Here is a 25,261-nt window from a genome sequence, read left to right on the forward strand (position 1 = left end):
TTTCATTCCAGTTGTTATAGAAATGAGACCAGGTCAAATTCTTCAGAGAGTTGCTCATAGAAGTCAATGGCTCAACAAAATATTCCATCAGATCTTGAGAATGTCTTGTGACATTTTCCATATACCTTTAGAGAATCCCAGTTTCTGAGTGACAGTACGTGCGATCTTGGAGGTGGTGGCGTCACTGTACAGGTACACCTCGTCCACACTGTGCCAGTCCACATGACTCCTGCTCAGCTTCAGACTGTGGATGGCTGGAAGACAGGCACACAGTGATTAACAGCAAGTGACACACTTCATCCAGCATAATTAATTCCCCATTCCCCATGATGGTGTATGGAATGTGTGTGAAACGCCATTGCATTGAACACCATACACACTGTACACATACTCAGTGCCTTCCCTTCCTTCGGGTGAGCTTCCTATTGGTTCAGCTGAAGTCAGCTAAAGTAACATTACCTTGTGGCACCGTTCTGAATGGCAGAGTCAACCACCACACACACACACACACACACACACACACACACACAGTTACCCCTTTCACAACACCTGCAGCCGCTATACGCTCACACTCATCTCCACACACACACACCTATCTTTGTCTATCGTGTCTTTCTAGGTCTACTTTCTTCCACACTCTCTCTAACATTCCTTACCATCCTTGCTGTCCACTGTGGTGGTCACCACCTCCATCTCATAGGTGTCCCTCATCTGTTGCCCCCGGAAACGGGCGAGGTGCTCCATCTCGATGTGGTCACTCTCGTCCTCCTCAAGGGGAAGCCAGGTTCCATCAATGAACCACTGACCCCTCATCACCGGAATACGGTCCTGTTCTGAGGGACATCAGTTCACACACTATTTGAAAGGCTGTGTAGCCTGTGCTTGCTTTACTTCCCTAACAGCCAATCTAAGTTAGTTTGGCAATAAAAATAATTGAAAACAGAAAAACAGTGAGAGGTTCTTTGTGCGTGTGTTTGTACGTGTGTATATTTCCACATTTCCAAATAATTATACAAATAACAAATTGTTGTTTAGGTTTTGTTTTAGTTTTTTTACCATAATGTTTTGTTTTGTTTTGTTCTGTTTGTCTCTGCCCTATGTAATGCGTCTTTGGGTACTTAGAAAAGCGCTATATAAAATAAATTAAAGTATTATTATTATTACTATTATTAGGTCATTTATATTTATTTTATAGTTATATCTCTAGCTGCAGATTCTCTGTTTTATATCTTTGTGAACTGATTATCTTTTTCAGTCTCTAATGAGAGTTAGCAGAGCCCAAAGAGACCCTTTATAAATGTAACAGTGCTTTTGAAACACGTGACAGCTAATCAAGTAACTGATGAATCGACTAATGTGTAACTTTAGCACTAAAGATTAGGGGTTGCACTTGTGGCAGAAAGCGTTGAAACAGTGGAGCTAATAGTCATGCTAGTAGTATGCTGGTAGTAGTATGTGATAGTGATGTGGTAGTAGAACACCGGTAGTGCTCTGTGGTAGTAATAATGCTAACGTTACTTATCAGCCAAAGGCGAGGGAGTAGCACGTTAGACAGTAGCAGTGGTAACTTTAGGCTGGTGATACTAGTAGTATAGCAGTAGTTAATAGTAGCAGTATATTTTAACAGCATTATCATTATGGACATAAATCATTGACATGCTCACGGTTCCAGTAAACAGGGTAGCATTCCTTCTCCCTGATATCCACTTCATAGAGCCCCCCTCGGACACACACTGCCTCCACGCTGATGCTCATGTCGTCGGAGTCCCTCATCTCCTCTGACACCGAGAGCCCTTGCCCTCCGCCGCGCGGCACCGTCGACTCCGCCCGGACACTTCCACTGTCCACCGCTCCGCTCTCCGGATGGATCTCATCGGACTTGACTGCCTCCTTCCCCTCGGCCTCGGCGGGATCAACGGGGCGTTTGACCTTGTCAGGGTTCTGTTCACTGAATCTCCTATAGACGACCTCGATTTTTAAAGAGTCGTGTCCGACAAATGGCTTCCACGTCCGCTTGTCCTCTTTGTAAAACCACCGGACCTCCTCTGGTCCCAGCTCCGTGACGACCTCACCGCGGTGCCTGGAGCTATTGGACCGTATGCGCTTCTTGGTTGTGACATTCCCGTCACTTTCGGTGTAGTTTGGTTCAATTTCCAGATATGTTGAACCCGAATATTCCTCCCCAGCCAAGCCTAGCATCATGCCATCCTGGGACAACAGCGGCAGGTGTCTGTCCAAGCCGGGCTGCTCTAGGTCCCTGTCCCCAGCGACATCACTGTCTCCCACCGGAGTGTCGTCGTAGCCGGACACAAACACATCATTTGCCATATCCCATTCACTACTGCTGACAGAGTTATTTTCCGAGCTCTGTTGTCGGATAGTCGGTTTATCATTCATACTGCTCATGATTTGGCCGCAAATGATTAGACTCCTAATACATGAAAATAGAGTAATACAAAATCCACAATGATGTCCCTACCGTTAGACTACCAGGTTAACAGTGTCTTTCTCCCCAGCTGGTAACATCTGTATGCCCAACTGTTCTGATCCCGACACTATCTCTTAACATTATAGCTATAGGTTCAAACATATTTATCCCGGCTGTTTAAACGACATATCACATTTAATCGACCTCCTACGTTCCTGCCTGTACATTCACGTTTTACCGTGAACACAACTGCTGGAATAGTCAACGGTAATAGCTAGGATGGCAATCTCAGTTGCTCCATAATGTCAAGTTAATGTTAACAAACTACTAATTTCCTGTTGAAACATTCAAAATAAACACGATGCACGAGGAAGAATAAACTGATTTTATAATATCAATACATATACATTAAACAAGCATATACATTGAAATACAGCTTTTTACAACTACAATAATATAAATCGTTTTCTTTACTATTTTATCATTGCGTAATATCCAAACATAGCTTGAGCTTTTAGTTTGAAGTTACATTCACCATATGTTAAATAAATGTGTTCTAGCTTTCGCTGTCTTGACTGATTAGTTTAAACAAGATAATCTAAAATTGCATCTAAAAATAAGCAATACAATATTGAAAATGAACATGCACTTTTTAAGTGGCTAGGAATTTACCTTACTGTTAAAATGTAAACGTAAAATGATTAAAATAACCTAGTTGTTGTGTATGCTCCATAATGTTACCCTCTAGGCCACCGTAGTTCTCTCTGAGGCGTTCCTGTCCTCGCAGTCATGGGAAGTGTTTACCTCCGGTTTTTGTGATCGTTTGGTTTATAAATCATATAACATGGCAGCGGTTTTTCTTGTGACCTTGTATGAGTACTCCCCATTGTTTTACATTAGTGTGGTTTTTCTGTGTTTCGTTGTGACCGCCGCCATGGTGCTGGGCTGGTAAGTGATATTTATCAAAATTAACGTTAGCTTAGCCTCTGACAGTTTACTTATTTATTATAACGTTATGTATTTTTACATATTAACCCCTCACGTTTCCCTCGGATTTGATCGATTTAGGCAACTGTTGTATATTGTTGTATTGTTACGTGGACTACATAATTACCTCTTATATAAGCATGACATAATAATACACAATGTAATGAAGACAGCTGTCACTTCTGTAGTGTCTGTAAATTCTCCCCATCGTTTCGGTCAAATACATGAAAGTAACGTTATTAGACACACGCACACGGTTTCAAACTGTCTGTAAAAACGAATACAGGCAGGCATGGTAGTTAGATATGCCTTGTGTAAAAGTCTGGGTGACAGATATGAGGTCAGAGGAACACAAAAATATTTGTGAATCCATGAATATCCACAATCATGTAAAGAGTAGTTATAGATATGTCTTGCTCTGGGATCTATTGTTGGACAGAGTGTAAGCTTGATTTGAAAACTCGTTTTTTTATTCGTATTCTTTGTTAGGAGATTAAGAGAGCCATGTAGGACATAATGACTTAGTCCACTCTGTCTCTTGTCCTGCAGGTTTGGCTTCGATGTCCCAGTGATCCTTCGCAGCTCTGATGAGACAGAGTCTCTCCTGCCAACCCCGGAGAAGCAAATGGTTCAGATGACCAACCCCTTCATCCTGGAGATGGGTTCTGGGCTGGCATCTGTAGCTGGTGAGAACAGTCATCCTCAGTAAAGAACACTAGATGAAGAGATGGCCTCATGAGGAGGGTTTTTTTTTGTAATTTTTTATTTTTGGACAGTAGCTTAGATTACATAGTATACATTCGCGCCAGCATATATGGCGTCCAGTTTTTCAAAATTGGGTAACTTTGTACAATTTGGGAGAGTGTACACATAAACAAATAAAAACAGACATGGAGAGAGTGAGAGAGAGTGGGATAGAGGTCGATGGGGCTTGCTAAGCTAAATCAACGTTATAGGGTCATTCATTCATTATTCCACAAAATATGTTCGTAAGGGTTTTACGCATCTCACCCACTTGTCCCAGAGTTGAATAAACACGTTTATCTGAAGGCGAAGGGAAAAAGTGATCCTTTCCATAACATAGATGTTGTTTACTATGTCTATCCACTCTTGTATCGTGGGGGGCTCAGGAAGCAGCCAGCGCCTTGTGAGCACTTTTTTACAAGCGGTTATTAAAATGCCAAACTGGACGCCCTGTTTGGAAATTAAATTTTCCTAAGAATAATGTAGAAAATTGCAGGGGCAGGTCAGTGTTAAGTATGCTTTTTAATGTTTTATGAAACTCTGCCCAGAAATGTTTTATCACTGGACACTCCCAAAATACATGCCAGTGATTTGCTTCCCGAGCCCCACACCGTCTCCAACATGTGGCATCGCCTCCAGCGAAGCGTGCCTTCTGCTTTGGTGTAATAAAGAAACGAATAACACACTTCCACGCAAATTCCCACCACATGTGAGAATTGGTGCATTTCCATTGGAATTTATAAACATCTAACCAGTCCTCGTTTGATATTGAGAGGTTACCTTCTCTTTCCCATTTTTCCCACACTACACATACTGCAGTGTGGGATTTTTTTGTCATAAGGCCTTTGTAGGATCTAGAGATAATACCCTTATTTGAATCATTTTGGTAGGCACTGAGAAATATTCTCAGTACTGGGTCATCAAGGTCTGTTGTATTTCTAATGTTGTGTTCAAAATGGTTGCGTATTTGGAGGTATCTATAAAAATCAGATTTTTCAAGAGAATATTCTTTCCTCAGATGTTCAAAGTCCTTTAGTTGTCCCTTTTCTGTCAGAGAATAGAATGTTGTTATACCTTTTGGGATCCAGGATTTAAATCTATGATCCATTTCATTTGGTTTGAACCCCGGATCATAGGCACACCATTGAAGTATTTGTAGTTTATGATCTAGTTTATATTCTTCTCTCGTCATGTTCCAGATTTTTAGATGGAATTTGATCCATGGATTTTGTAAATTGTCTATAAGTTTTCCCAAGTTTTTGTGGGCCAATACTGCATGAATTGGGGGATCATTCATAATAGAGAGTTCAATATCTTTCCAGCTGGCACAATAACTTGGGGTACACATGTTAATTAAGGGTTTAATCTGGACAGCATAGAAGTAGTCCTTAAAATTGGGTAGAGCCATTCCTCCTTCCTCTTTTGGGAGTTGAAGAGTTTTAAATTTAATCCTTGGTTTTTTCCCTTGCCAAATAAATCTTGAAATGATTTTATCCAATTCAGAAAATTGTTTTGGGGGAATTTCTACAGGAAGTGCTTGAAATAGGAACAGATATCGTGGGAGAATGTTAATTTTTATAGAGTCGATTCTATGGCTTAATCCGAGGAAAGAAATAGAGTTCCATCAATGTATGTCATCTTTAATTTTTCTTAAGAGGGGGGTGTAATTTATCTCTGCCAATGTTGAGATATCTCTTGGTAGGTAGGTGTATTCCTAGGTATTTCAAAGAGTTCTGGTCCCAGTTAAGGTTACATTTCTCTCTAATGTTTTTAGGAGGTGTACAATTAAAAGTCAACATTTGTGTTTTTTGCAGATTTAGTTTATATCCTGCATATCTACCAAATGTTTTTAGTAGGTTCATTAATTAAAAAAAGGAGTTAGAGGGGATACTTAAATAGATCAAGATATCAGCGGCATACAGGGCCACCCTGGGATCTGATCCATTTATGCAAATGCCTTTGATACTTTCTGTCTGTCTTATCCATTGCGCAAGAGGCTCTATATAAAGTGCAAAAAGCAGTGGAGAAATTGGGCATGTCTTGTTCTGCACTCTTAATGGTAATGGTCTCTGAGAGATACCCATTTATTTTTATCCAGGCTGATGGTTTTGCATATAGTGTACGAATGCCTTTAACACAATTATTGTGCATGCCAAATCTTTCAAGGACTTTATAAAAGAAAGGCCAGCTCACTGAATTAAAAGCCTTCTCAGCATCCAGACTGACTAGGTAGGCTTCAAGATTATTCTGTTGGATGTGGTTCAGTATGTGCAGCGATCGCCTGATGTTATCGTAAGTTTGTCTGTGTGAGATAAAGCCTGGTCATTGTGTAAAAGTTGAGGAAGGATCTTTTCCAGTCTTTTGGCAAGGAGGGCTGTGTAATGTAATGTAATGTATAATTTGTAGTCAACATTCAACACCGAGATTGGTCTATAAGATCCACATTCCACTTTATCTTTTCCTTCTTTGTATCCACAGCCTTGTTCCAAGATGGAGGTATTTTGGCATCTTTTAAAGTTATATTGCAGGCCTTGGTAATAGCTCAAATCGAAATGCCTTGTACCACTCTGAGGGTAGGCCATCCGGACCGGGTGACTTATTCGCCTTAAGCCTGGAGATGGCGCCGTTTAGTTCTGTCTCCGTTACCGCTGCTGTTAATATCTGATTTTGTTCTTCTGATAAAATATGGAGGTTGAGGGAATTGAGGAATTTGTTAATTTGTTGCTCGCCCTCTAGTTGTGGTTGTGTATATAGAGATTTGTAGTACTTTTTAAAGGCATTTGTAGTTCATCTTGCTTATAATGTATAGTTTTAGAAACCGTATCCCTTATTTTGTATATTGTGTTATCTGCTCGTTGTTTTTGCAGTTTTCTCGCCAGAAGTTTTGTTGATTTTGAGCCCGACTCATAATATTTCTGTTTTGTATATATCATTTTTTTTCAATTTCCTGTGAGTATAATAGATTTATTTTGTTCCTGACTTTCTTCATTTTTGTCAGCAAATTTATCTTTTGTTCTCTTTTATGCTGCGTCTCTCCATGCAGGACAGAGGTGCATGATCAGATAAATCAATACTTCCAATATCACAGCGATGCATTCTATGGCTGTTGAGTTGAACTGTGGGCCATGCCCCTTCCAGCCTGAGAGCACCAGGTTGAGTGCACCAGGTGAGATTGATCAGCTAATTAACTGGCTTTGCAGTCACACACTCACAGAATCACAGCAGAGCAGCACTGAGAGTCTGGGAGTAAGCAACAGAAGTGACTGAAACAGTGTTTTGTGCAAATCAAAGCTTGTTTTGAACAAGGAAGAAGCAGCCGGTGAGCTATCATGCATTTGTAACTGTTGTAGCCCATTGTTTGTAGCCATTGACTTAGATGAACTGATTAAGAACTGCAAATACTGATGGTTAAAAGCATGTTGGGTAAATATAGTTAAAATGCTGTCATGGTATTTAAATAATTAGAAATGTGATCTATTTAAAATCATGTGATGTAAGTGCAATTAAAACTGAAGAACCATGTGAGCTAAGTACAATTTTAAAAAGTGAAGCATTTGGAAGATTTATCCTTTTAAAAAGCTGCTGATTTATTGTACTGTTAAAATGATGAAATCATGATCAAATTCAGCTAAAAATGTATTTACTTTATTTAATTAATTTACTCACAATATTGGAAATGGATTATTTGCTATGTATTTACAAGGTTAATTTTTGGGTATTTAATTTAAGTAATTTAAGTATTGTAGTCTGTTAACTGCATGTGGTTATCTTGCTTTTCATTTTCTTAAGTGGTGTTTTGTTTGTATTTAAAGGTTTTTCACCTGGTTACTTGATCACTGCATCAAACTTCTAAAATAAAAGAAAGAAGAAAAAGAGAGCAAAAGTGTGATCAATGAGTGGAATCCTGTAAAGTCTTCCTGAAATTGGCTGTCCTTTTCAAGTGGGGGAGTTTGCACAATGAAACCTCGCAAAAGTGAGGGACCACTTGTCAATGGCGATCTCTCTTTAGCTCAAATAAATAGTCTATCCTTGGGTAGGTATCATGGGGGCATGAGTAAAATGTATAATCACGGCCTGATGGGTAAAAATCTCTCCATAGATCTAATATGCCCAGTTCTGCCATTAGAACATTATTTTTTCTATGCAACGATGTAGTGGTGACATTTTTTGATGAATCTAGTTTTGGGTTAAGACGGATATTCCAATCTCCACCACATATGACAATTCCTGGGGCCCCTATCATTAAATCAAATGTCTTTCTGTAAAAACCAAAATCGCTTCCAGGAGGGCTCATGAGGAGTTTTAGTATGTGGGGATGTTAGAGGCTTCCTCCGGCCAGCAAATACAGTGAAGGATAACATGAGAATGACAACAGCTCCTGTTCCAGAGTGCTATAGGGAAAGACTGTGGATGTCTCCACCTGAATCTGTATAATGTCACGCTACAGGAAGTACAGCGGAGGAAATGGTTTCCTGTTTATGTAGATATCCTTCCTGTTCTGTGTCTGTTGTGGAGTTGGAAGCTTTCATGTGATAATATTAATTTTACCAACAAAGCATGTGTACAACTATAAATATGCAGGTTATGAATGTTCCAGCTACTTTATATCCAGTATGAGCATGGAGTGGTAGCCTTGTGTGTTTTGGCCCAGGCCATCATAACCGTAGAGGACGCTTCTTGCAGACGGTGTGTCCCTGAGGCCCTGCTGTCTGGAGCCCTGTGTCCTGAGCTGTTTCTGGGGCTGTGAGGTCAGCGCCTTGCAAGCCGCACTGAAGGCCCACCAGCACCACCCGCTCAGCACCCCCCGATGTCTGCAGGAGGCCCTGCAGCTCCGCTACCACCACTGCCACAGCTTCCAGTATCCTTTACATGTGTAACAAGGTTATTTCACTAATATGATTGAACTCACTTGCTCTGACTTGCTTTTAGTATATTTAATCTTAGATTTTTTTGGATCTTTTATTCTTGTTTTCTGTTTTTCTTATAAAGTATTTTTGAGTTTACAGAAAAGCATTCAGTAAATGTGATTCATTCTTATGTATGTATTATTGCATGTAACCCACCCTAAGCATCAGGAGCAGCTGCTATAAAGCAGCCGCAGAGTATCTTGGGGTTCAGTGTCTCGCTCATGGACACTTTGACATCATGGACAGGAGGAGCTGGTGATGAAACCTCAAACCTTATTGTTAAAGGAGGACCTGCTCCTCCCTCTAAACCACAGATGTGTCCTCACTGTAAATGGAAATGTTCTGAGACAATGTCACATTTATATTTGGCCATTTTTCTGTGGGGATAAATAAATAAATACAGACAATAGCAAAATGCACCAAGAAAATCAAAGTCTGTAATTTCTGTTAGTTATTAGTGCTAGAAGTGCTTTGGGGTGGATGTTCCCTTCATACTGTTGACACAGTACTACTGTACAGAACTCAATGAAAGCAGCCAATGTTATGATTTTATTATGATGATGGAGATGTGTCTTTGGCTTTACCCTCTGTGTACGGCTCTTTGACCTCGCCCCCAGCATCGGTAGTGAGGACAGAGAGGAGCGCCGCACACAGATTCCTGCTGACCAGGGCATCGCAGACTTTGGGCCGTTGCCAAGGGAACGCTACCCTCTTGTGGCTGTGCTGACGCTGGCAGAGCCAGAAGCTAGAGAAACTAACAACATCGTGAGTCCATTGCACATTCAGACATTTTGAGAAGTGGTTATTTACTGTTCGACTCAGATGGCCAGACTGTATTTTCACTACAGAGCTTCTCAGCTTAGCACAAAGTAGAGAGTTCCCATCACACAAGTGTCACAACTACTCTGACCAGGCCAAGCTCTCTAGTGAGAAAAGAAAAGGAGAGACTTCAAGTAATTCCATAATCCAAACTTAAAGACACTCATTATGCTGTCCTTCCTCTTTCAGGTGGCCAGTTTGACAGTTATTCATGTTCCTGACGACAAATACAGTCTTTCTGCACGGGTTCTCTTTCAGTACCTTCTCACCTCACAAGGGAACATGTTCGAGTTAAAGGTATGTCACATTTTGGTTCAAGCAGATTGTTCCGGACTAACAGTCAGGTGCTCCAAGTTATTTATCAAGGTAACCACACTACGACTTCCAAAAACAGTGTTCAGAGAACACTGACCAAACAACGGGACTGGGAACATTTGTAGACCAGATTTTATGATCGTAGTTGTGTGATCCAGCATGAATTCAACAGCTAACAAAGTACTATTGAATCCATTTACTTACTGAGCTGTTCAGGAAGGTATCTTATGTTGAGTTTTCTACATGTTGGTACACCATAAAGGGTCATGCAAGGTTTTCAGTTGTAAATGTTATTACGTGGTTAATAAGGATGGACTTTTTAGAAAGGGTCAAACCTGATGAATTCAAGAGCTAAAACAACACTAGTGTGATGCTCGAGGACAATTTTCCACAACCTGGCATCCCATAAGTTATTCTTAATAATGGCTTATAAATTATTCAGAATCACCTTTATTGGCCAAGCATGTGTGCACATACAAGGAATTTGACTCTATTATATTATTTGTTTTGCATCTCTTCCAAAGTACTTTCACAGAAATAGAAATGACAGCTAGGGACAAGACAACACAGCTGGACAGACAAAGGAAAATAATAGACAGGACTGTTATGTAGACAAGTAGTGAAAAAACAAATTAAATAAATATATATGAAAAGCACAAATGACCAACAATGAAATAAGAAATCAAATTCAAGTTCAAAGAAATAAATGGTGAATGGATTTACATGGACTGGATGATTATGTCCATGAAACGATGTATATACTGAAATTACAACGTAATCAAAACTGTATGGAAGCAGTGGATATGTTGATGTTAGAGGGTTGATCTTCAGTGTTCTGTAGCTTCCCAGAGGGGTTCATGGTGGTCTGCAGTGAAGTTTCCTGACTCTGGAGGAGTATCGGTCCTGGAATGAAGGGCAAACTGCCACCAATGATGTTCTCTGCAGTCCTGATTGTCTGTTGTAGTCTGTTCCTGTCCTGTTTTGGTGTTGTTTGGATCAGCCACCAAATAGGACAAGAACAGACAATTCTTTATATTTTCAGGGTTAGGCTTAACCCTAGGTTTGAATATATGATTATCGAGCAAAACACTTTACATACAGTGAGTGAACAAAAAAAAATAAAAGGGGACATATTTTGAAAAAACTCCTCTTTTCAGTGCTTGTGCACATCCATCTTGGTACTTGGAGGCTAGCAACCCACACACTGAAATAAGACGACTCACTTTGTTGTGGGCTGCCTCGATCAGTAAACTGAAAAGAAGCATGATATGTCCCCTTTAAATAAAAGTCCCACTTTCATGCCCATCGTTCAATGATAATGCATGTCGGACATTATAAACAGGCAGCACAATGTATCAAAGTTTGATTTTGTATAAGCTTCCACCTCTAAGTACTGTTGCTATTGGGTTTATCCCATGCCCATGAAGATTCATAAAGGTTTTTTCACACCCATCTCATCGGGACCAAACTAAGCTCCCCTCACTGACCGCTCGTACCAGTGTGCCGCTCAGGTGGCTGCAAAACAAACAACTTCTCGCTGCTGTCTTCCCCATGGCCACTAAGGCCGGGGCTCTCTCCCTGCAGCTGACCACGGACCTCAGGAAGGTTGCGATGGCTGTGCTGAACTCTGCTAAAAAAACAAAAAACAAACACGTCATGGTGAGAACTGACAACATGACCAATGTGATGCGCCACGCTCAAAAACACTGGGTCCTACATTTCCCATAATACAACTGTACAGTCTCTTTTGATTAGACTCTCTGTTTGATAAGCAGCCACATCATTTAAACTCCACCCTTCTAGTTTGTAAACCAGGGTTTCTGTTAGAAATGTCTTCTCCAGGCCTGACCTGAGATAACCTTGAAGTCATACATCACCATGACATTACCGTGATTGTTTTAGCAGTAGTCCCCGTGAACAGCTAACACCACCTTTATGCCTCATGTCTTCGCAGCCTCTCTTCATGTCAGCTGACAGTGTAGCTGAGCCTCCTGACTCAGAGCAGAGTACCCAACCCAGTGAACCCAACGAGGCCTGTAGAGTGGAGCCGAGTCCGGTGGCAGAGGAGGCGTGGCGGGGCAGAGACTGTGTGGTCTGTCAGAACGCAGCCGTGAACAAGGTGCTGCTGCCCTGCAGACACGCCTGTGTGTGTGACAGCTGTGTGTCACACTTCCAGCACTGCCCCATGTGCAGGGCCTTTGTCCAGGAGTCCTTCACCCTGACACAGGGACCAACTGCAGAACAATAAGTCCATACTGAACCGCTCAATGTTATTTAAAAGAACATATGCAGCAAGATGGGCATCATTGCAAAGTGATTCCTGCAACTCTTTCACAGCAAACTGGGTTACAGTTCAGGACCAGTCTAAATATTGCCACGGCACTGATTTGTCTCAGCAACAGAACAGCGACAATGGTGCTCATGGACTGTACATCTCAAACTAAATGTTCCATTAAGTTACTATAGTATATTGTAGTATAGTATTACTATAATCACAAAAGACTATTTTGTAGTATTAAAGCAAAAAAAATCCTATAAGTGAAGCGTGTACATTTTTTTAAATTATATTATGCAAAAATGCTGTGAAATCCAAGAAGTTCCTTGGAACTGAATACAGTACTTTATACTTAATGATCCAATGAATGCGGTGTTGAACAGTGACTTACAGTAGATAATTCCCAGAAGTTGTTGTTTTTTCTCTAACAAGACATTTCTGGAGCTTTCAAACAATGTATGCTACATTTGTTGCCTTTGTTATAGGACAATGTTGGATGTCACAGCACTCAGTGTGTTTTTAGTGTGCATACTGAATACTTACAGTTGGTAGTGTGTGGATTGGGGATAGAGAGGTAGTGATCTTGCTTTTTCCCCACATCTCTGCTGTTGACCTTTCATTATTAGTTTAATTTAAAATACTATAAGCATCTATCATTTGTTTTCAGCCTGAATGTGACTGCTTTCATGAACACAGCAGATTGTGAATATATCTGATGTAAAACTTATGTAACATAATGAACCAGAGTTCTTTGTAGAAGTGGAATGTAGAAGTCAACTGCAGAGAAACCGTCTCCAAAAAGTCATCCCAGCTCAGCACTGGCCACTGCTGATGTTTAATGGGTGTTTCTATGGGTACAGTACATTCTCAGAAACTCAGCTGAACTGTGAAGGCTTGTGAAACATGAAATTTAAGTGATGACTGATGGCTTTGGGTGATAGGTGTATTATAAACTAGATCATGTTCACAGATCAACTCCAGCCACAGATGTATCTGCTTTGATGGGACCAAAAACTGAAAGCTGCATTATTTGAACTCACTTAAACCTCTGTGAAATTGAAAAGTTGTTTTTATGATTGCAAAGGATGTAGGAAAAAAAGTGTACAAATTATTTATCTAACCAGTTCCAGTGCAGTATTTGTGGACCACAGCCAATCGTTTCTAAGCTTTAATCGGACTGTAAATGAATGAGACTTATGAACTGTAAGGAATATTTCAAGTTCAAAGATTTCTTTGACAGTGTCTTGAAGGATCATGAATATGTTTTAGTTGTGTATTTCAAAGCTTTTGTTAAATGGTCAGACTGGTCAGGATATGTATGACCCATTTGATCTTCATGACCCCATGGTGCCACCGCTTCGATGTAACATTTGCCTCTTGCGAACATTACAGTTCATCTTTAAATTACTCCAATCAAAAACCATTGTAATATAGAATTGATTTGGTCAGTAATTTGACCTTTATTTGATATTTGTACGGTGTACAAATTTGTGTTTTATATTGCATATTCGATACAAGGTTACAGTATCCACGGTAACAATGTAGCTGTAAAAGCAATGGGGGGACAAGTCAGACCGGCGCTTGTATCCCTCGGGTGAGTGTGACTGTACATGTCAGCCATCAAACAACACCAACAAGACTGATGCCTTTCACCACTATCAGCACATAACAGAGCTAACCAACTCTTACCAACTGTGTCTATATAAAGTCAAGAGAGCTCCACTACACAGGCTGACTTTACATTTTTAGCTCCAGTACTCGTAAGTCATCACTTTGTTCTGTCAACACATGCAGCCTGTACAGACATCTGCAATCCCAATCAAACATCCTGAAGAAGAATCTTAAAGGCCATGACAAGGAGCCGTAGCGGTCTGCTACTCACGGAGTGTTGGGCTCTGACATTCTAACATGGTTATTTGGAGATTATCTGCACCACCCTCTGCATTCTCTGTAGGCCTATTGTTTAACTGCAAAATAATTAAAATGTGTGCATGTATAATATATACACATACATACTGCTCACAACAAGGTCTGTGGATAATCTTGAGCCATGATTTCTGGAACGACGTTGCTGAAGTTATTTTAAATGTAGTTTTTCGGTTCTTAGAGCTCCACAAGCTGAGTACCATCTGGTCCCATTACATTAGAGAGAATGCACATATCTGCGGCCGATATCTCAACACTTGGCAACTCACACCACAACTAACTAGACTGAAAAGCAGCACTACAGGTAAGAGGACAAATGTGTTTGATATTGGGCTGAACTGTCCCTTTAATGAGTTTTGGATAATGCAGTCAGTGAGATGCTGAATGTCAATCACACTTACTTTAAAGTTGAGAGAAAAGAATGGTGATAAATTGAAAAAACACAACTTTCCATATAACAGTGTATTTTCAGTACAAGTTACTTTATCAGGTGTTCTGTGGGATGGCAGAATGATCAGCCTCTATGAGGCAGGTCACGCTAACCAGTGGAAACGGGTTACTGAGTAAAAGTCACTTTGTTGGCAACTGGTGAGGACAAGGAACACAGCAAATCCATGAAAATGCAATGAAAAATATAGGAACAGGGCTATGACACAGATTTATACAGGCTTGTAGTCCAGCTTGGACTCAAGCTTCTTTGAATCCGCCACCTTCCGCACCGCTTTCATGAAGTCCTCCTGTGTGACGTACTCTCGGTCAGCGCGGATGGCAAACAAACCTGCAACAAACAAACAAACACGTGAATAACATGGATTGAGGCAATGAAACTAATGAGGAAACTTAACGATTGATGTCCAACCTGCTTCTGTGCACACGTTTCTCAGATCGGCTCCGTTGAAACCATCTGACAGCTTCACAATGGCTTCATAATCTGAAACGAATCAAAGAACATCACAAGAAATGTATCAAATATTGTTCACACTGCTCATAATGTCTTATCACAACATTAAAGTGTCTCTCAAGACAGAAAAGGTCTCAAAGTGTATGGGGTCAGCCAGATCACGTCATCCATGTGTGCTCAAATATGAACAGAAGAGAAACCGTATTGTTCTGTTAAATGTTTGTGGGATGTCAAAGACAATATCAACCCTAACCCAAAGTATTTCAAAGACTGACCATGGTAGTACACAACAGTTGGTTTGTATACCTTACTTAAGTGAGATCTGAAACTACAACCCATGTAACATCAGATTTGGGGAAGAACAATGTTGAGAGGACCAGGACAAATTAAATGAAAGCAATAACTGCATTTCATTCACTTGAGAAAAAGGATTGAAAATGAGTCCGATGTCCTTCTGTCACTTGGTAGACGACGTCATCAAACTGTGCTGACGGTGCCACATCCATCTCGTTTTGCATTAATAATAATCAATATGCCAATGTTATTAAGATGGTTGTTTGTTTTTAAACGGCCGTGAGTCGAGAACATGAAGGAGATCACGTCAGTGGAGGTTACCAGAAAGTTCAGGTGTTTTTTGGAGTGAAAAGGCAGAGTTAGTCTCAAAGAAAACTAAAACTACATCAATATATCAACATTTAGGATTTGAAGCCGATGAAACTCAGATTTTTCTGCTTATTTAGTGTTGATTGGTGGCTGCCAAAACAGCTTAGAGGACCATTACTGCCATCAAGTAGACCGGTGTTGCTTCACACTCATTCACAAGCTCGAAGTGTCACTATGCTCCGCTTGGGAGTTAAGTGCAACACCACTATAGAGTCCTAGATGAGGAAATTACAAGCAACTGCAAAACTCTGAAACGGATCCAACAAATGTGACCTCCTAATGTTGAAGTAGGAGAGAACAACTGACAAAGGAAGCCCGATGTGTCCGGTACGAGGAGGACTCCTTCGGGTAGCCGTTCTGCTCACTCACCTATTTCTCCATGCTTGGTGATGGGACTGGAGTGGATTTTGAGGATGTCCAGACGAGCCTGTTCATTTGGCAGTTCAATGTCTGAAGAGGAGAAAAGGACGTTAGCTTGGCTGCGTGTGCCGTCAGATAGCCAACACACCGATGAGCAACAGGAACAGAGATCTTACGGATTTTACGATCCAGTCTGCCGGGACGCAGCAGGGCCGGGTCCAGAGTATCAGGTCTGTTGGTGGCCATGATCATCTTGACTCTGTGCAGCGTGTCAAAGCCGTCCATCTGGTTCAGCAGCTGACAGGACAGACACACAGATACACCCCTGTGTTTTATCCTCTATTCACTGTGCTGACTTTAATGGTTGCACTTATGACAATTAAAACAAGTTAATGTTTTGAATACATTGCTAGTAAAGTGAAGTTCATTCACTCAGATGACCAGAGCTGTCCCACTGCAGACGGACTGTGCTGTACTGCATCATCTGTGTGATTGTGAATGTGCTTATTGTTAACTGTATGACAGTACTGTGGTTCGTCTGTTTGCTGCTCTATATGACGCCTTCATATGAAACACATTCAGGATTCAAGTTCAGGCAGAACTAATACCCATACTTCAGTAAAAACAAAACTAATGGATATGATTTTTTTAGGCCTGCATCCTTTTCCTGTTGATTAGCAACCAACGGCATTCTTTTCTCACATGTACGGCTTAAGGCTGCACCATGTACTGTCTCAGTATCCACATGGAGTCATGCAGTACACCTCCTGCTAGTGGTGTAACGGACCACTGTCCATCCGTACGGATCCCCCCCTCACGGTTCAGCATGCATGTGAACCGTAGAATAATTACGGTTTAACTTTAAGCTGTTAAGCCCGACGGACCCGAATTCGGGTCCGCTGTAGCATTTACCGTCCAAAAATGTCCATTTGCATGTATTCAAAAAATTCAAAATCTGGGTAAAACAAACAATCTGAGACATTCGTACACACTCCAAACACCATTCTACACAAATAGTGTACGCAAATAAAAGATTTATCACAAAATCACGTATTTGTAGCCATAACTCGCATATGATAGATTGAACACTATTAGTCATAAAAGAAGTGAAATATATAATTATATACTATATAAAATTACAATGGAACAGCTGGAACCAAATTACATTTTGGTTGACCTCGGCTGAAATCTCTACACTCTAATCTCTCTAGCTCTTGAATGCTTCACTTTATCAAAGAAAACATTGTGCAGAGAGACTCTCAACCCATTGGGCTATGATCTGGAGAGGTTTAAAGCTTTCAACTACAACATTAAAAAAAAATATCTTATCAAAATTGGATTAATTTATAATCGGAGATAAAGAATTTAAATTTGTGCTGTGTTCCATCTTAATGTTCTCTTAACCAGTAACATATATACTGATATTTACAAATCAGAACAAATTTCACAAGGGTCAGCTTTCTACAGTATAAAAACTATTAAAATACACCTTATATTTAGACAAAAATCACTCTTTACTATGGGTTGCAAAAATCGAGGAGAGGCCTACAAAAAGGCTTAGGGCTTAACGGTTCATCAGTGTGAAATTAAGTTTCACTGACGATCGTTATCCACCAATATTCAGTAAAATATGCCATCAGGACATCAGCATTTATAGTTTTCTATTTGCTTATCTTCAATAATGTTACACTGTCAACAACTAATCCGTGTTTAAATTTACACATGGAGAACGAAGGTTCACTTCAGTTACATTATGATGCGTTCAGGCTTTGTTCAGTGAAAATGAGTATCGGGCGACGGTAAATTATAACGTTATCATGATGTGTTCACATGTAATCTGTAAAATGTAGTGTTAGTGAGAAAATTGAATAAATCAAGTTGTTTGAAGGAGATGTTTTCACAACAACAAATAGATATTAGAAAGGGAATTATGACTTGGCATTTAAATTGTGTGTTTTTATGAAGAAAAAAACATGAATTACTATAACAAAGTAAAAGGATATTTACAATTTTTTGTGCTTTACACTGACTTCAGAGCGGCTGAAATTATTTTTGGGACGGTGGCAAAAAACAAAACAATAGTCTGCAGTCTTGTAGACCAGCTGATATCAAACAACAATATGGATCATCAATAATCGGAAATTAGTATCAGAGGCAAAAAAAATGTGTTTAGGGATTTGTAAAAGTTACATTTTCCCTGTTTTTTTCTTTTGTGCTGATCCGATCCGCAATTCGATCCGAACCATGAGTTTTAGGTTCCGTTGCACCACTACGTCATGCTACAACTTCTTTACTCCTTGATCCTAAAAGAAAATTCTCATCAGTGTTTCCACTACTTAGAGCAAAGGTGTCAAACTCATTTTCACTCTGGGCCACATCAGCATCATGGTTGCCCTCAAAGGGCCAGTTGTAACTGTAAGACTGTATAAATGTAACTACCCCCTAACATATTGTTAAATAACTGTCTCTGCATTTGATTATTGTTTATTCAAATGTAAAAAGATTATAGATGCAGTTATATAAATGTAAAATTATATTTAAGCACATTTCTGTTATTAAAACATAAATCATTTTAATTTAGGGTTAACAAACCCACATTACTCTATCAAAGATCCAACTTTTAAAGAAAATAACAAAGACAAATATCAAGCACAAGTTAATTACATTAACTTTGTTCAAAGCTATTTTTGTCCTCTCTCTGCATCACTAATGTCCCTCCCCGCCGTCCCGTGCATGGCAGCTACATCCAAGAGCTCCTCACTGACGGTCAAGTCTGCCTTCAGCCTCTTATAAACATTGATAGATGTATGATATATGTTGTATCCGTGTTGTCTGTGCTTTTATCAACAGCTAATGAAAAAGACAAGTAACTGCTCGTCTTTACGGGCTGTTGCCTCTCCTGTCCACCTGTTGTGATAGCATGTTGTGTGCCGGCATTAAAACTATCTCATAATTTTGACTTTCTATCTCATAATTTCGACCATGGGAATATTTTTCTTTTTAAGTCTAACTTTTAATTTTTTGTATTTATTTTTTTTGCTGGCGGATTCGCGGGCCACATAAAATGACGGGACCTTGAGTTGACATGTCTGCCGTACAGTATTTCCACAGAGCATTCAGACACTGAATGTTTAAATGTTTCTGTAACCTTGAAAAGTAAGTGGCCTAAAGAAAACAGGCCTCTTTTTAAAGTGCCTCAGCTTAATACAGTTCAGAGAGCATCTCTAGACAACTGCAGAGGTTTAGACTGTCATGAATTGGAGAAAGCAGTGCTGGGACCATACAGTTGTGTTCAGAAACCTACTGAAGAAGGTTTTGTGAATCTTATCTGGCTTTGTGGAGGAAACAGGGAGAAGCACTTACCAAAAAAATTAAGAGCTCATTTTACTGGTGCAGTTTAGGGTTTCTGTGCAGCAGGAAATCTTTGGAAATTAATGTGAAATAAGTAACAAAGTGCAGCCGAGCTAGCTGATGCTCGGCATGAGCAGAGCAGTTTTCCTCCCCACACAGACCTCTGAGTTATCAGAGCCGGGAGAAACCCAAGGGCCCATTTCACTGCTGCCTGCTGTTCCTTTGGATGACACTCCAGTAGATTTGGCTTTTGTTGTAGATAATGACTGAGGTTAAAGTTGTTGACTCCAAGGCATTAGACACCACCTTAATGAAGCTGAAAGAGCTCTATAAAAAGGCAGCAGAGAAAAATCCCTCTACAGATTCCTGTGAGTTACTTTCTAAAGGATGACGTTCTAGAAAAGACATCACTTCAGTGACTCAGTTACCTCCATCAAAGTCCTCTGGATCTCTCTGTCAGCAGAAGTTCCCTCAGAAAAACGACGGCCGCCTACAGGGAACACAAACATGACGAGCATTCGGTGATGATTCCCAACACACAGGCTGGCAGGTCCTAACTCAAGTATTTAAACCCCAAGAGGAGAATCTGAACAACTGTATGTATATTCAGTGCAAATAGGACTTCAATCAGAGATGGGCAAAAATACATCAAAATGTATTTTGATACAAAATACCCCTCAAATAAATGTATTTTGTAATAAAATACAAAATACTGGTGCCAGAAAATGTAACAAAATACAATACATGTATTTTGTATTTAAAATATAGGAAATACTTTTTTCTGGATTTCCCGTTTTCTCACAATTTGGTATAGCAGAGCATTCAGGTTTGGGCTATATAATGTACACAAAGCTCTGGTGAAGCCCACAAAAAGTAAGAGCAGTCACAGAATGTACTGAGACATGTTGTCCACCTGGCCAACTGTAGAATGTATAAAATAATAAAACTAAGAATACTTTCATAATATACCTTTTAATTAAAATAAATTGGATATTTAATGTTTTTTTTAACAAATGGACATCTACTGTCATAGCCTGGCTAACTGTGAACTATATTATCTGCCAGTAATTGATATGGCATTATGACATTCACATTGAGAAGCAGCATAACTTGTAATACAGTGCAAGATTAGATGGTCAGACATCTCTTGATAAGTTTATCATGAGCATACAAGCTCCCAATCTCCCTCTTCCTATAGCTAGCTACTCGACTGATAAGTTAACTTGCTAAACACTGGCTGTGCACTAGCCTAGACAGCATGCTAGCGTCATTAGCATGTTAGCATCGATCGCTAGCTTGATATTATAACCATTACCATGTATATACAATAGGCTATGTAGCCAGACCCAGACATAAATTATACATCAAGCTAGTCACAGTCTGTCACAGTCAGATAAAATATTTACCTTGACAGACAATCTGTTGAACTTGAAGATCTGAAGACTGAACTCGTGAACTGTTTTTTTGATTCGTGGAGAAAGTATTTTGAGTATTTTAAATACAAAATTACTCCACTCTAAAGTATTTTGTTACAAATTACGTTAGATTTTTTAATCGGCCCTATCAAATACAAATTACAAAATACTCAAAAATAATTGAAATACGTATTTCAATTACAAGTAATAGAGATACTGCCCATCTCTGACTGCAATAACCCTAACCCTATTTCTAGTGTGTATTCACAGTTTTTATTTTGTTCCATTTGTTCTATTTTATTTGTGTTGTTATATTGTATATTCTAGTAATGGGGTCTAATCGGATCCTGGGCTTCGAGGGAATTCAAATTTAATGAAGAAAAACACACTGAAAGGTTTCGTATCTTAGTATCGATTTTTTCATCTTTGTATCCATTTTTACAAGGCATTAGTATGAGCTAACATCAGTGACAACAGCTGCCTACAAGATTCAGATTTGTAGAGCTTTCATTGTAGCTTCATGCAGAGTAGATGAGAAAATACATATACCCTTAAAAGAACAAAGCCTAACCGAAAATGCTAAAGCCCTAGGAAAGACAAAAACTAAACCGGAGTGTCACTCACCAATGGCATCAATCTCATCCATAAAGATGATGCAGGGTTGGTGGTCTCTGGCATAGTTGAACATCTCTCTGATCAGCCTGGCGCTCTCACCGATGTACTTGTCCACGATGGAGCTGGACACCACCTGTAGCGCGCAAGCACACACACGCAGCATCAGCTGACTGACTACAGTGTAGCAGTCCGACCTGTCACGGCGCCGATACTCACCTTGAGAAAGTTACAGTCCAGCTGACTAGCCACTGCTCTGGCAAGAAGAGTCTTCCCAGTTCCTGTTACAGACAGAATCTGTCATCAACACCAGATACAGATCCAAACACATGATTTAAAACTACACTTACAAGACATTTGTGTCATAAAATTCATATACATATGCAAATAGGTTTACAAAGGGCTTAGTGTCTCAGAAACAAATACAGGCTCAAAAATGATTTTGTACTAAAATGTTATATGCATGCATGGATGTCACTGATTGGTAGCCTTCTAAGTATAGTTTATGGTCGCCGTGGTGAAGTAAATAATGCAATCACAGCAAAGGCTCTGCCAGTGGTTGCTGCGCTTGGTAGTGCACCTCTGAACTTTAGTATCTAGGCACACTCGATTGGAGCTTTGCAGACATGACAGACAAATATTCACTGATAAAAGCACTATAAAACATGTCAGATTTTACAAAGGCCAATTTAGTTTTTAGCATCTTTAGAAACAGGACTGTAGAAAAATCTACATTTGAGTAAATTAGTGCTGGGCAACGATTACACATTTTTAATCACGATTAATCGCATGATTTTCTGTGATTAATCGCGTTATGCGCAAAATTCAATAATTAATTCAAAAGTAGTGTATTGCGCACTTTTATTTTAAAAGTACTGCTATATGAACAAAAGTGCAATAACATTTGGTTTGCAAACACTTTAAACAAATAAGGTGCTTTTTAACAGCAGTATTCCCTTTACACAGTAGCAGTTAAAATACAGTAATAATGATTCTGATAATAGATATTCAGCCGGTTTTCAGAACTTTATTTTCATGTGTGAAATAGATGCAATTTGAAATATACACCTTGAAAACTGCAAACATATCTACGTCATGTTTTTTCATGTTTGTTAAATTCTTAGTAGTGCCAAATAGTGATGTGTCCTTCCGTGTCGAGGCTTGGAAGCCTGTGTCGAGTAATCCAGGAAGATTTCGGAGAATATCAAGCTTAAAGACGAGTGTTATTTCGCTGGACCACTGACCTGGAGGCCCGTAGAGCAGGCAGCCTTTAGGGGGGATGATGCCCACTCTCTGGAAGAGCTCAGGGTTGGTCAGAGGCAGCTCAATCACCTGCCACCAAATAACAGCAGCATTTTTTTGGACTCAATTGACAGAAATTAAAATCTAAATATATCATCTGGTCTTAATGTCTTTCCCAACTACAACAGTATTCCTCCAATCAAAACACAAACATACAACTGTTACCTCCTAACACATATGGGAGCCTCTGTTAAACTTAAACACACACATCACATTTCCCAATGTGAGTAACATAATACTTTTTTTTTAGAAGAAAAAATAATAATAATAAAAAGATTTGAATTGCTGGCTTTGTTGTACCTCTCTCAGCTCACGGATCTGTTCGGACAAGCCTCCAATCTCAGAGTAGGAGACGCTGCCCGGGTCCTCGTGGGACATGTTGTAGACCAGAGGGTCCACCTCTCTGGGCAGGTACCTTGGACAGAACAGGAAACACATTATGAGCAGACGGCAGGGCTGTCAGAATAAAAGCACTAAAGACATGTCAACAACGCCTATGTTCACATTCTTTTTTTAATTCTTTGTATTGGAAGCGCTGCGTATTTCCACTATGCTACAACCGCAACAGTGTGAAGAGGCGCTGAGCGTGTGGGGTTTTCCGGACACTAAGAATTTAAAAACTCGTCAGCCTTCCCTTCATCCTGAGCAAGTACTCTACCATGTGCCAATATTTTTACTTCTGCGGATATTCCGTATCATATCAACTAGACGCGACCAAAGCATTTCAGCTGATAAAACCACTGGGCCTGATTGCCCTTCTGTGTTCTGCATTAAACAATAAGTTAACGCAAGTTTGAAAACTGCCATATTTGTCATTTAAAAACAATGATATAGCTAATAATTGACCAACAATAAAGCTTATTTATACAGCACTGAAATTAGGATAAATAAAATTAATTGCAAATAAAAAGGCAATAATACTACTTATCTCGTTGTTGAGCTAATCTTTATCACTGCAGGGAAATTCCTTCACCGTGGCCGCTCTATCACACACCCATCACCAGCTGTGTATGTATATGGTTTACTCTTTATCAAGCCACTTTTTACTTTCATATTTTGTGGAACGTTTACAGCTTTACGAGTGTAACAGTGCAAAAAATGCATGGTTTATATCTTGCATTCTTGGAAGTCACTGCTTGATATTCTTTTGGTGTGGCGAGAAAAACATACAAATATTTACACTAAAAAAAAATGGTTCATAAGCTGCAATTCTTTCTGCAAGGCACGCAAACACTTGCAGATGCTCAATAAGTAACCTACACAAAAATAAGAAAGTATTACTTCAATACTTTCCCTTTTCTGTAGTGTGTAAATAAATAAATAAATTAATAAATAATTAAAACATTGTCCTCCAGGGAAAGGAGAAGTAGCAGTATTTTACACAGCGTGTGTGTTGAACTGATCAGGAAGCAGGAAAGATCTGGGTGGCTTACCACCTCAGCTTAATTATTTCCTAGAGCAAACCCTGACTTCCATGAAGGATAATTATGACAGGAAAGTCTGAGCAGATGCTTCAACCCCATATTCACTATAATGGATTCTGGTGGCACATCTGCTGTGATGAAAAATTATTTGGTGTTGATTGTTCATTAGTCCTGTGTAAAGGACACTGCTTGAATGCCATAACACTTCCATTATAACTCAATGCCACTTGCTACAGCAAGCATGAGCAGGGATGCATACGTGCCACGCTCAAGAAAAGTCACAAGCCAGTCCTCATCACATTTCTAGCTTTTAAGAGGCAGCCTTTTATACAGAAAAAGGTCATAGCCATATAAAAGAAATGACTTGCTGGCTACAAGGAACGTAATATTTAGGGCCCGAGCACCGACAACGTCGGGCCGCGAGGTCCCTATTGAAACTGTAGGAATTATTATTATTAGGGCCTGAGCACCGACGTAGCCGGAGCAGAGGACCTATTGTTCTTCTAATGTTTATTATTATTATTATTAGGGCCCGAACACCGACTTAGTCGGAGCGGAGGACCTATTGCTATTCTAATTAGGGCCCGACCACCGACAACGTCGGGCCGCGAGGTCCCTATTGAAACTGTAGGAATTATTATTAGGGCCCGAGCACCGACGTAGTCGGAGCGGAGGACCTATTGTTATTCTAATGTTTTTTATTATTAGGGCCCGAGCACCGACGTAGTCGGAGCGGAGGACCTATTGTTATTCTAATGTTTTTTATTATTATTATTATTATTATTATCGTACCAGTTTCATCGCAAAAAGGAGGTGCTTGGGATACTGGGAA

General features: G+C 39.8%; 3 protein-coding genes across 4 annotated transcripts in view; 1 reads left to right on the top strand and 2 right to left on the bottom strand.

Moving 5' to 3' along the window:
- ddhd1b (DDHD domain containing 1b) overlaps positions 1 to 2,672 on the bottom strand; it is a 59,193-nt gene extending 56,521 nt beyond the window's left edge. Inside the window, exons 1-3 of the mRNA XM_068708599.1 lie at positions 1,665 to 2,672; positions 657 to 833; positions 126 to 254 (exon numbers count right to left, since the gene is read on the bottom strand). Coding sequence (XP_068564700.1) covers positions 126 to 254; positions 657 to 833; positions 1,665 to 2,406 — 1,048 coding nt within the window. The 5' untranslated portion in view covers positions 2,407 to 2,672. The remainder of the gene's footprint in view (positions 1 to 125; positions 255 to 656; positions 834 to 1,664) is intronic.
- A 532-nt stretch (positions 2,673 to 3,204) lies between these two features.
- Positions 3,205 to 15,022, top strand: cgrrf1 (cell growth regulator with ring finger domain 1). 2 transcript variants are annotated; one of them, XM_068708601.1, is made up of 6 exons: positions 3,205 to 3,376; positions 3,965 to 4,101; positions 8,843 to 9,017; positions 9,684 to 9,831; positions 10,075 to 10,182; positions 12,155 to 15,022. In XM_068708601.1, exons 1-6 carry the CDS (start codon positions 3,273 to 3,275, stop codon positions 12,446 to 12,448), a joined length of 966 nt encoding a protein of 321 aa, XP_068564702.1. In that variant the 5' UTR covers positions 3,205 to 3,272; the 3' UTR covers positions 12,449 to 15,022. The 2 variants fall into 2 exon arrangements, with proteins under 2 accessions (XP_068564702.1, XP_068564704.1); XM_068708603.1 differs by lacking the exons at positions 3,205 to 3,376; positions 3,965 to 4,101 and adding an exon at positions 7,235 to 7,325.
- Positions 14,849 to 25,261, bottom strand: part of psmc6 (proteasome 26S subunit, ATPase 6) — a 29,371-nt gene continuing 18,958 nt past the window's right edge. Inside the window, exons 6-14 of the mRNA XM_068708600.1 lie at positions 23,306 to 23,420; positions 22,948 to 23,035; positions 21,923 to 21,984; positions 21,716 to 21,839; positions 20,105 to 20,166; positions 16,502 to 16,622; positions 16,335 to 16,415; positions 15,261 to 15,332; positions 14,849 to 15,179 (exon numbers count right to left, since the gene is read on the bottom strand). Of these exons, the coding sequence (XP_068564701.1) occupies positions 15,061 to 15,179; positions 15,261 to 15,332; positions 16,335 to 16,415; positions 16,502 to 16,622; positions 20,105 to 20,166; positions 21,716 to 21,839; positions 21,923 to 21,984; positions 22,948 to 23,035; positions 23,306 to 23,420 (844 nt within the window). The 3' untranslated portion in view covers positions 14,849 to 15,060. The remainder of the gene's footprint in view (positions 15,180 to 15,260; positions 15,333 to 16,334; positions 16,416 to 16,501; positions 16,623 to 20,104; positions 20,167 to 21,715; positions 21,840 to 21,922; positions 21,985 to 22,947; positions 23,036 to 23,305; positions 23,421 to 25,261) is intronic.

Source organism: Cebidichthys violaceus, unplaced genomic scaffold, assembly GCF_023349555.1.
Source record: "Cebidichthys violaceus isolate CVI_PGR_0920_01 unplaced genomic scaffold, fCebVio1.0.p SCAF_14, whole genome shotgun sequence".
In the NCBI taxonomy this organism is placed as follows: domain Eukaryota; kingdom Metazoa; phylum Chordata; class Actinopteri; order Perciformes; family Stichaeidae; genus Cebidichthys; species Cebidichthys violaceus.

What these genes read in the sequence shown, in the direction of transcription:
- cgrrf1 (XM_068708601.1), top strand. Translation starts at nt 3,273, where the DNA reads ATGGCAGCGGTTTTTCTTGTGACCTTGTATGAGTACTCCCCATTGTTT. An exon ending in CACCACTGCCACAGCTTCCA is followed by an intron (nt 9,018 to 9,683) that starts GTATCCTTTACA and finishes CCTCGCCCCCAG; the next exon opens with CATCGGTAGTGAGGACAGAG. An exon ending in GGAACATGTTCGAGTTAAAG is followed by an intron (nt 10,183 to 12,154) that starts GTATGTCACATT and finishes ATGTCTTCGCAG; the next exon opens with CCTCTCTTCATGTCAGCTGA.